Source organism: Geospiza fortis, unplaced genomic scaffold (genome assembly GCF_000277835.1).
Source record: "Geospiza fortis unplaced genomic scaffold, GeoFor_1.0 scaffold98, whole genome shotgun sequence".
NCBI lineage: Eukaryota > Metazoa > Chordata > Aves > Passeriformes > Thraupidae > Geospiza > Geospiza fortis.
Window position 1 is genome coordinate 3598178 of NW_005054306.1, and position 11716 is coordinate 3609893.

At 45.4% G+C, this 11716-nt stretch overlaps 1 protein-coding gene across 1 annotated transcript; it reads left to right on the forward strand.

The window, feature by feature from the left end:
- Window position 1: 1 nt before the first annotated feature.
- GPR6 (G protein-coupled receptor 6) lies at window positions 2-1263 on the forward strand (the record flags this gene model as incomplete). The annotated part of the gene is made up of 1 exon (XM_005418498.2): window positions 2-1263. A coding segment is annotated over one exon (903 nt), but the record flags the coding sequence as incomplete, so codon positions are not given.
- Between the last annotated feature and the right edge of the window lie 10453 nt (window positions 1264-11716).

An 11716-nucleotide genomic window follows, 5' to 3' on the forward strand; every position in this document is an offset into this window, starting at 1 on the left:
CTCGTCGCGGCCCCCCGCGCCCGCCGCCCTCAACCCCTGGGATGTGAAGCTCTGCGTGTCCGGCACCGCCATCGCCTGCGAGAACGCCCTGGTTGTTGCCATCATCTGCTACTCGCCCGCCCTGCGCACCCCCATGTTCGTGCTGGTGGGCAGCCTGGCCACGGCTGACCTGCTGGCCGGCCTCGGCCTCATCCTCAACTTCGTTTTCCAGTACGTGATTCCCTCGGAGACGGTCAGCCTGCTGACGGTGGGCTTCCTCGTCGCCTCCTTCGCCGCCTCCGTGAGTAGCTTGCTGGCCATCACGGTCGATCGCTACCTCTCCCTCTACAATGCCCTCACCTACTACTCGGAGAGGACGGTGCTCTGCATCCACACCATGCTGGCCGGTGCCTGGGGGGTCTCCCTCTGCCTGGGGCTGCTGCCCGTCCTGGGCTGGAACTGCCTCCACGACCGCACCTCCTGCAGCGTCGTCAGACCCTTGACCAAGAGTAACGTGACGCTGCTGTCTGCCTCTTTCTTTCTCATTTTCCTCATCATGCTCCATCTCTACATCGAGATCTGCAAGATCGTCTGCAGGCATGCCCACCAGATAGCTCTCCAGCAGCACTTTCTGACTGCCTCGCACTATGTCACCACCAAAAAAGGGGTCTCTACCCTGGCTATCATCCTTGGGACCTTCGGAGCCAGCTGGCTGCCTTTTGCCATCTACTGTGTGGTGGGGGATCCTGACTACCCCTCTGTGTACACGTACGCCACGCTCCTGCCTGCTACCTACAACTCCATGATCAACCCCATCATTTATGCCTACAGAAACCAGGAAATCCAGAGGTCCATGTGGGTGCTCTTCTGTGGCTGCTTTCAGGCTAAAGTGTCCTTTCGCTCCCGGTCCCCCAGCGATGTCTGAGTGACTTTTCTCTGTCAAGCTGCACCCAGTGACAGTCTACCCAGTGAACTATTACAGTGCCTGTTCTAAACTTCAAACTACGTCGTGAAGTCGTTGGAAACATGCTTAAGTATTAGCACTTTATACATATTTGTATTTCGGAGAGCGGTTTGGGGTATGGAGTTTCGGGTTCCCTGAAAAAAAGAAAAAAACAACAATGTGGTTGTATATAGATTTGCACATCACATTTGTGAAGTGAAGACATTCCGGTACTGCTTGACTATAGCACCTTATTTCTAGCTGCTGACCTGCCAAAACAGTGTTGCCTTTCTGAAGGGCAGAGGGAAAGAAAGTTGTGTTCGTGTCGTATTTCTAAGTGTGTGTGCTGGGGGAGGGAAGGGGGTGGGGATGTATGTATGTGATGTGTGTGTCTATCTAGACTTTGCTGCACAACATTGATAAATTATAACATTTTGTATACAAATAAAAATATTTAAAATGTAATATGACCTGTGTGCTTAGATGCATTTAGAAAGAAGAGAGATGGCAAATTTGCCAGTTGAGCAAAGTCCCTTTGTTTACTTTTGAAGGTTCCCCATGTAGTTCTGCCTAAAGAGATCATCATTCACTATGGAGATGAAATACTGGACCAAGAAAGGCACCTTCCTGCTTGTTTGTTTGTTCTCTTCTTTAGTCTGGCAAAGAGTAACAAAGAGCATAAACTCTTTTTTTTTTTTTTTTTTACTTCCAACAACCAAAGAAACAAATAGCCTAGTCAAATAGGTTGCTTGTTACAGTTATTCACCAGGTTCCCAGTAGCTTTAATTTTCAAGTTATAAATTAGCCCTTTACAGTAATAACCCATTTAAAAATTGTTAGACTGTGGGGAAAAGCATTCTCTAAGCTGGGCTCTTTTTTCCTGATTTAGTCTAATGCCAAAAGGGAAAAAAGGAAAAGAGAAAAAAAGGCACAGTATTCTTTGTTAAAAGCCTGTAAAATGCCACAATATGTGGACTTTCCTTATCATCCACAGTTCTGAGGGGAATCTGAATTGTTTCTCTGCCTCCTTGTTCTTGGACTGCATGCTGTAGGAAAATCATTTAAGTGCATCTTTGCTGTCTGCCTGTCTCAGAGCAGTATACAGTCTTCTGACAATCCCTTGGCTTAGTGGCTTCAGAGAGTCCATCAGAGCTCAATGTTGTTCAGAGTTTGGAACACTCCTTCACTCAGGTTCAAATCCACCAGTGACTGATTTATTCAGAACAGCAGCACGTGCAGCAGAGCACTGTTGCTGTTCATTTACTTATAATTATGCTACACTTACATTTTGGTTATGTTATAGTTTGTCACTATGTTTCTGTTTGTATTTAAGGGCTGAAACAGATTCCTTTTACATGCATGGTACCATATATGAAGTTTGGACTAGTGCTTTTCCCAGTTTATGACTGGCAATGGATCAAACTTCTGCCTGCTGGAGCAGTTGGGTCCACAAGGATCCAACAAGCCTCAGAGAGGCTGTGAGTCAGTAATGCTGTATTATGTGCAAGTATAATGAAACCCAGCATCATTTCACTGATAACACAAAGATATTTCATTTAAAAGAAAAATTGGTATTCCAGGCTGCTAGTTCCACTATTTTTTATCAATTCTAATAATCACAAATCTGACATTGTAATTGATGACTACATTCAGGCATGCAGTTCTTCAGGGAACTGTTGCAGAAGTGTTACAAATATAATTCAAACTAGATTTTATTATAGGTCAAAATACTGCTCAAATTAAGAGCTCTCAAGTTGCTGGTAAAAAAGATGTTTTTACCCCTTTTTAAGGCCACATCTCATATGCTATGTCTAAGCCAGCAAATAAAGGAGGCCTGTGGCTGGGTGGCACACAGAGTGCTCAAGCTCTCTTCCTCTTGCAAAGCCAGGGACCGAACTGCTGGCTGGAGCATCCTCACTGTGCTCTGAGCTCACCCTGCAGAGACTCAGCCAAAGGTGCTGCAACACCCACAACAGGAACTGCTGAGGGAAAGGACCAGCGACTGTCTCAGACAGGTGAAATGTGGCAAAGCTTTCTGTTAAAACTAGAAAATGTGCCACCTCTACACTTTAACCTTGTACATCTTTGTCATTCCTGTGCTAACTGGAACAAAACCACGGGAGAGGGTTGCTCAGTGCAGATCCTCACACCCTGGCACCGACCCTGCACCCAGGTGTGAGATGTTGTGTAGGACCTGAGCAGGTTTCTGGGAGCCTTGTACAGGCTCTGTAGACCCCTAGGAGAAACTTCTTGTCATTACTTTTAGTCCTTAGGGGGCACAATCTGCCACAGGTCGCCTCTAATGCAACCTCCCTCCTTTAACCCTGTCTGACATGGGGGGATTTTCACCATGAATTCATTGCACAGTGATATTCTGTATAAAAATTAGATAAAGAACTTAATAGAATCCTACTTCAGTAATGAACTGCTTAATCAAAGAGTGTAAACGACTTAGGTGAGTTACTCTTCCAATTTTTGTTCAATGTTGCTTTAAATGAGACTTTGTTTCTTTTTTTTCTGTTATATGATCACATTTTCAGTTACTACTTTCCCCAATGATTCACTGTGTCTAAAAAATTAAGCTGGATCCCTCCTGTTAAAAATGTGACACTTTCAAAGTGTTTCCCCAAGCATTCTTCTCTTCCAGGAAGAAAATTTGGATTACAGTGATCTTAGACATTCATTTTCCTGAGACATTACAGATGTTTTTTCTATATGCCAGATTCAGAAAGATATGCTGAGTCATAATTTCCAGGAAAAACTAATGTAAAAGAGGAGAGAGTATTTTGATACATTGTGGTTAGCCCTGACAGTGGAGTTGATAACAACCCACTTGCAGTAAAATGCAGCTTTAATTTTCCAAGTGAATCCACATCTGCAGGAACACCTGGGTGGAATAACATAAAGGAGGCTACCTAATCCCTTCTCTCCCCAAACAACATCCCATTTCGGATGATGGAGGAAGTCCAGGAGTTGTGTATAGCATGACACCTGTATTTTCCTTTCTGAGCTTTTTCTTGAAACAGCTGACATTTATTGGAGAAAATGGTGTTACATTTGCAGTATCTGGACCCACAAACTCCTCCTTTTATCAGATGATGGCACTTTGACCTTGATAATGAAATTATTTGGGGGAACAAAAACTCCTGGAGCCCCATTTTCAGTCACTGGTCAGGGCAGAGCTGTGACTCCCCCATATCCTCAGTGGAAGCCAGCCCAGGGGACAATCATGTGTCTGCTCAAGGAGAACTGTGTCTGATCTGCTATTTCCAAAAGTCCATGGGCAACTTTGCCTGCATACAGACCAGGGCTGCAATGGCAATTGCAATTACTATTTCCTTGTCCCTACGGGCCCATGAGCTCAAAGCTTTTTATGTTCTCATGTCAACGGTGCAGTCTGTGAGGAGAGAAAACACACACTGAGTGAGGTGCAAGCATGAGACCCAGTGTTTGGTTGTGGTGTATTCTTTGTAGTCTGTTTTGGAAATAGAAATGAGATTTCCTGCTTTACCACTCTTAAAAAAGCTTTGCCTTATTCTGATCTAAATACAATAATGACAGACATGGTCTAAAGAGCTCCTAGCCTGCTCCCACTGAAAACAGTGATACTCTATTGCACTTCTTCAGCCAAGATAATGGCAGTGTCTCATTACAAAAAAGTTACCATTTTGAGATGGGCCTCAGCTCCAATCTTCATTAGAAACTAATGGTTCATTACCAACCTTGAACATCACACTGGACTTGCTATGCCTTGCAAGACCAAATCCCAATTATTTGGCTTGCTTGAAGTGCCTCCCACTGTGATGAGCTCCCTTGTTTCAGCAGGAGCAATTACAGAATGAAGAGCACAGCTCTGGTGAGGAGGACCTGGTTGGGAGCCCGTAGGGGCTGAAGCCCCACACACTGCTTGATTTTCTGTGGGGCTTCTGCCTAAATCCACAGTAAAACAGTGGAAAAGAGACTGACTCTGCAGGCTGCTTTGTATGAGTCACTGTATATTAAAAAGCCAGCTGGATTCAAAATCACAGGTCAAACAAACCCTCTTTATTTAGCTAAGCAAACAAAAGGACAAAACACTTTTGAACCTGAAAAGTGAGTCTGTGCATATTTTTATCAATGTAATGATCCACAGGTACTAAGTAACCCCGACGAAGCACTAGAACCTCTAATCTCCATTCTGCCTCTCTCCCTTTAAAAAGGATAATTTTCTATAATGAGGTAAAAATAATTTCTGATATTGCAGCTGCTCCTCAGCATTTCAGCTAGCTGTTGTAGCAGTCATCATTAAGAAGAATAAAGGACAAAGGGAAACAAACAAAAAATGTTTTCTCCTTCTTACTGCTTTATGATGAGATGTGTGACTTGGAAGGAGCGACCAAGCAGGTGAGATTCAGCTCTGTGTGGAGGATGAGCCCATCTGGATCTCACCTTAATGCTTGCTGGGTTTGCTTGTTTGGGGGATAGTCTGTGTTGGGACAGTCTCCCCAAGCCCTGATCCTCCTTGAGCAAGCTCCTCCCTTGAAAGGAGAAGGAAAGCCCAGAAAGCAGCTCCTAGGCTGCTGCATTTTGTTCAGGAGTGCCTCACAAAAATCCCCTGGGTAGAAAACCACTATGCCTTTCCCTGCCCTCTTGATACTTAAGCTCTTTCTTCTGATTAGAGAAAGCTCTCCCAGGAACAGCATTCCCCCAGTGGCAGTTCCATTTATTGAAGGCAGTAACTCCAGTGTCCTGGAAATAACCCAGCTGCTGCCGGGGCAGCTGGAGAACGGCAGAAGCGCTGACTCAGTGCTGACAGTGGAGGTGGCAGCCGGTTCAGTGGAGGCAGGTCTGCTCCTGTCAGCTCTGTCTGCTGCAAAGAAAGGACAGAAGGCAGTCAGAGGTGAAACAATGGTCAGGTCTCTGTGAAGGCTCCACAGGTTGCAGCAAAGCTTCACAGTGAAGGGCAGATTCTCGTCCTTTTTTTTTAATGAGTTTACTTTGTCGGCATCACAACACAAGTTGTGGGAGACAGAGAACAAGAGGAAAGATGAATGTACTTGTCTCTTGTTAGGGAAAGTGTGCAGTGCTTCACTGTATGACTCATGGCATGGGAGCAGCTTCTCCAGCAGGTACCTTGGGTGCATTGGTTGGCTGTGGTAACCTTCCAGCAATGAGGCCACACACAAGACAAAAGACCAAAAATATTTCTTCACTGCAGCGTTATCCTCAGTCCTAGACCTCTTGAACTGAAAACTGCAAGTGCAGGCAGATCTTTGAGCTGCCCAAGCTACCATTCACCCAGTGAAGGGAGCAACATAGACCAGATTCAACTTTTGTCCTGCTTTTGAACACAATTAAACTTCAAGCTGCAAACCCAGACTTGGCAGTCACCTACAAGACAACATCTTTTCCATCCCCTGCTGCCCTCTGTGCCCCTGACACAAGATGCTGAGGTAGAACATCTTTGCACTGTTTCTTGCACCTTCCTCTGTGGCACAGGCTCTCTCTCCACCTGTGCAAGACTGGAGTTATATCCATACAATAGCACATTTTTAAGCATGTGTCAGCACTTTAAAGTGAGAGTAAGATGCTTAGGATAAGAATTAGGAAGAGGATTTAAGCACCCATACTCCTAGAGGTGGGCCTGTCAGCAGTCTTGCTTGCTGAGTGGGCACACAAATACCAAATCAAACAGCTGCTCTGTGCCTCTATCCTCTGTGCCCTTATAGCCAGGCAGCAGCACGTCCACAGAGCACTTTGCCAAGCAGCACCAGCAGCCTGGAAGCTGCCTTTTCCCACTACACTTGGTGGGGATTGAGGTGTCTGTACACCTGTGTTTTCCACATGGCCTCATTTACTGGGAAAGCACAGGAATACTACACAGGATAAGAATTATCTGGGTTTTCTGTCTCTGCACTGTCCAACATTTCCACACACTTAATTCACTCTAGCAAGGAAAGGGCTGAGCTGGGACACTGGCACAGGGGGGGGTGTGTGTGCAATGGAGGTTGATCAGCACTGTTGGGAGCACTTGCTTCTCTATCAGGGACAAACTGCATCCTATGCTTCAGGCATGGGAGATGGATGGGGTCAGGAGGAGGCAAATTGACTGAACTGGGGGAATATTTTAAAGTTTAGGTTCTTTTTTTTTTTTTTTCATGCTACTCACTCTCTAGCTCCTGACTAGTTTAAAACAATGTTGTTTTTTCAGAGAAGATTTTCTCCAAGCAAGATTCATGCTGTGCAGTTGTTTCATTTTGTAGTTTAATTGAAAGACTGAGATTTTTCAGGAGAGAATTGGAAAAGAGTTTTGAAAATTGAGCTTGAACCTTCTGTCTTTTTTGAGATAAGGCATACTGTGTATGGATCAGCACTCATTTTATCACCACCAAGAATTTGGTATGCATAGTAATAATTATATTTAAAACCAAGGCAGAAGGAGTGGTTCTGGAAATATTCTACAAATGGTAGATTGTCTAAATAAAGACTTAGTTTCCTGTGAAAGTAATTAGATCTATGACACTCCTTGAATGACTGAATTATTTTTTTTAATCAGCACCTTTGCATCACAGAGAGATAATGTGATTGTATACCTGCAGACAGATACAATTTGTCACTCCTACTTGTTGCTGCTTTTTATAGAAAGAAGTATGTCTATGTAATATTATGATGCTGTCAAAAGAAATCTGGTCTGATGGAAAATAAATGTGTCAGTTAATATGGGGATCATGCTACATTCTAATATCAGTCTGACCTTTGATACTGTGGCCAATTTTTTTTAGTAAGTAGGAAGCCGGGTTTTCCTGAAGAGTTTATCTGATTTTCCCAAGCAGAGGTGTATTTTGTTTTGAACTTCATTTTGTAATCACAAATAAGGAAAATGGGAGACAAATAAGTTAAGGCTTCCCTCTTTCTGTTCTTGCTGTTCTACAAATGCCTCAAAGAAAACAATACATTGTACTGAATTATGCTGCTGAAATAAATGCATCAGAAAACCTCTTGAAGGGAGAGTTTGGGTACGGAGTGTGATCTGTGCACCAAGCATAAACCCAAGACTTTGAGTGGCTCCCTTACTTGGACATGGCTGAAGATGGACTCCTTCATCTCAGGGATCTCAGCTGCCCGTGGCTGTCTCCCATCACGTGGGAGACAGACATTTGCAGAGCAGCCCATTGTATGAGGCCTCACTTGTAACACTGGAACAGTGGGCTCTAACAGTAATCAGATACTGCTATTCATGAACAAGGACAGCTAATTGCATTATTTTTATTTTGAATGAAATTGGGAAGATTAGAGCACTTTGCTATATTTGCTGTCACGGCGTTAGTTCCACGTGAGGTATGTTTGAGGGAAATAAAGGCTCTGCAAACTCCCCAGCTCTCCCAGCCATGCTGAGGTGAATACCCTGCTGCTATCTCATCTGCTGGAACCCACGGCTACGTTAGCAGCACACAGCTCTTGTTGTGTCAACCAGGCCATCTTCGTCTTTCGTAAGACATTTTTAGAAGTTGGAAAAGGCTCTGTCTCTGCCTTCATTGCCATTAAAACTGGGACCTTTTGCCAAAAAATAATGTTCCTAGTATTGGTCAGCCCCATAAAAGCTTTCTAACAATGCCATCCCATCCCGCCATGCTTGCTCTGAAACGAGCACTTGTTACTTTATCTGAGCAGGCAGAAACACTTTGGATGTGTCTGGTACTTGACCTGGCCATGTCAGTCCAGCTTCTCTATAATGCAGAGAGCAGAACAGGTTTGCTGCCCAGCCATTTGTCTGCCAAGCTAGGTGGTTGTTCCCACCTCTTCAGTGATTCCCCAATGCCTCAGCCAGTGCTGAGCAGGGCACAAGCCCCCTAACACCCCCTCCCCATTCTATCCCTACCACAAACCAAGGGATGTGTTGGTGGCACTCAGTGCTGAGGGGACTCCCACCTCTCATGAGTACAGCACACCACAGGACAGTGCAAAGCAGGGAAGGTGTCTGGTATTGCTCTGTGTAGTCATAGATGACAGCTGGACACCTGTGGAACCTGTGCTTTGTAATCCTCTTCTTCTGAAGGGTAGCAAATGATGATATGGGAAGATGAGGTAGCAGAGAAATTGCCTGAGAGCTACCAAAGAACATGGGAAAAGTGTTTTTCCTCCTGGAAAAAGGTATCTGCTTACAACACACAGATAGGATGCCTGCCTTCTCTTCCCATTTTGACAACATCCTTATGTTATTTATCTGTCTTCTTCCCCTGACATTCCCTTTATGTCCCTTTCTTCCCCAATGGTGACCTTTCCCTCTCTCTTCCCTGAAGGCCCTGTGACAATGGTATGTTTCCTGCTCTTGGCATGAGCTCAAACACATCTCCTCTTCCTTTTCTTTTCAGGTGGCATTGCTGCTGCTTCCCTGGGAGGGGTTTCACATGCGAGGAGCTGGGTAAATTTTAATTTTCTTTCTACAAGTCCCCTCCCTCAGAGGGGACTGCTCCAAGGGGAGCAGTGTTACTTCTGTGCCACTTTTGCTCTTGGTGCATCTGGGGAAATCATGAACAATAAAGATCTGTGGGCCAGTCTGGCAGAGAGGCAAGCAAAAACCGACTGCATCTGTCAGAGCTGCAACTCACTTGTCTCACAGTGCTCCTTAGAAGCACCTGTAAGTGACTGATGGAGTTTATTCCCTGCTTTTGAGGTGAAAAGGCACAACAGGAGTGATATTTTTCAGGATGCCCAGTGTATTACACTCCTAAGGGCTTCAGAGTGAGCACTGAAGGCTTAGACTGCCTCACCACTATGTGCTGTTTTACAGCCAGGATATTTCTGAAGGGCCTGTCATGCCATTGGGCTTCCTGAAGGATATCTTCAAGTCCTGTCTTGGGGGTGCAATAGGCAGGGCAATGCCCTGTGGTTCATTTTTTCATCGCCCCAGGGTAGGACCAGAACAGATAAATGTGGATATACAACGTAGTCCCAGTGACAGAGCACAGCCAATATGCAGGCACGCTCAGATTGGCCTAAAAACACCCCACAGCTGCTTTTACACATATCAGAGAGGTCAATCAGACCTTTTGGTGGAGGTAAACACTCACCCTGCAGCAGGTGACCTCATCTGGTTTCTGGTGGTTGCTCCCATTTGATATGGACACAAAAGCCTGGCTACACCTGAGAGCAGGAAGCAGAGGGCAGAGATCAAAATAGGCAAGATGGGGAGGGCAACCAATATCAGGGGATCTGCAGCTGCCAGCTCCAGCACAAACCCCTCTGTGACTCCTTCAGGGAAGAGGTGTCTTTTCTCTCCTAGCTGTGTCACACAAACCCCAAGTCTGGGGCAAGTGATGGTGCTGGGCTGCTTGGAAACCTTCCTCCCCACTCTGCTTTGCTGCCTCTCAGAGAGGGTCCAGACATGGTCTGGAGTTAGCTGGCATTTTTAATCACAAGCTGAGACTGAGAAATACACATTTATGTCCTTGAACATATCATCCACAGGCAATAAAAATATCTTTTAAACAACCTAAGGCAGCTTTTACACCATCTTGCCTTTTGCTCCATTCCCAAACGCCTTAATATGATGTTTATAACTTTGTCTGTCCTGGTATCACCTCTCTTTGCTACCACATAGGGGCTGTTCCTGCTTCTTAAGATTACTCTCAGGTGGCCTCCCTTTAAAATGTATAACCCTCTATAAATCCATGGCAGCAATTTCTCGGCTGCTGCAGCTCCTGGGGCCATCGACTGGCTGTGATGTGCTCGCTGTGCTGTGCTGAGCCAGGTCCATTCCCCCACTTCACCCCAGCACAGGAGAGAGAAGAGCTATTGCTCTGCTGCTTTCCCATCGAGCTGTGCTTCCCAAGAGCTGCTGGCACACTCCATCCATCACAGAGCTGCTGTCTTTCTGCAAGCTCCTTTATGCTGTGACCCAATGGTGGAGGTTTCTAACTTTTGAAAATGTTTCTTTGTAGAGAGAGCAAAACCCTCTGTGGTTTATCTTATTCTTTCTGGCTTTAATTGCTAAGGGCTTACCTGAAGCTGATAGAGGCAGCATGACTGAGGAATCTGCAGAGCCTGGGAGCCTTATTATTGCTTGTTTGTGCCTTGTTTGTGTTTATTTTTCTTTCTACAAATATGACAGTGGCTTTGTGAAAATATCTTTCACAGCTACAGGGAAGGAAGAAAGCCTGACACAACCCACTCTTATTCTGTGCAACCTCTCAAAAGCAAGGGAGGAGACCTTCATTTGGGTGAAATGTCTGTGTAAAGCCCCCCGGGAGGGGGGGAGCTGTGAAAGTGCTCACTGGGGGTGTGCTGCCAGAGCGGGAGGCTGTACTGAGTCACAGGTTCCTGTCTCACCCAAAGTGTGATTCAATTTTCTCATTAATTACTTGGGTGATGGAGCAGGGACAGTACTTACTCAGTGAGCAGCTGTCAGACATCAGGGAGGGGCTGCAGTTCCCCCAGAGGATTGACTTGGTATTCAACATGATCTTATCAACTCTCAAAGAGATTCTGGAAAAAAACCACACATTTTGTTAGAGGCAAGCACTGCAAGCCAGTGGGAAAACAGCAGTGGAAACCCAGATGGGGAGTGAACAGCTGTACAGCAAACACACAGAGCAGTATCGTGAACCGAGCTTGGTCAACATCTTCTCCTCACCACTTGTGAGGGGTCAGGGGAGCTCCTCCAGTGTGTGAAAGCTGCTGTAAAAAAGAGAAGAAATCTTGTGCATCTAAAATCCATGGTTTGTAGAACAATGAATGATGAGCTTAAATGGCAGCAAGGAAGAGTCAGGCTTGACACTGGAAAACTGCCAGAAACAAAGGAGCACCGGAACAGCA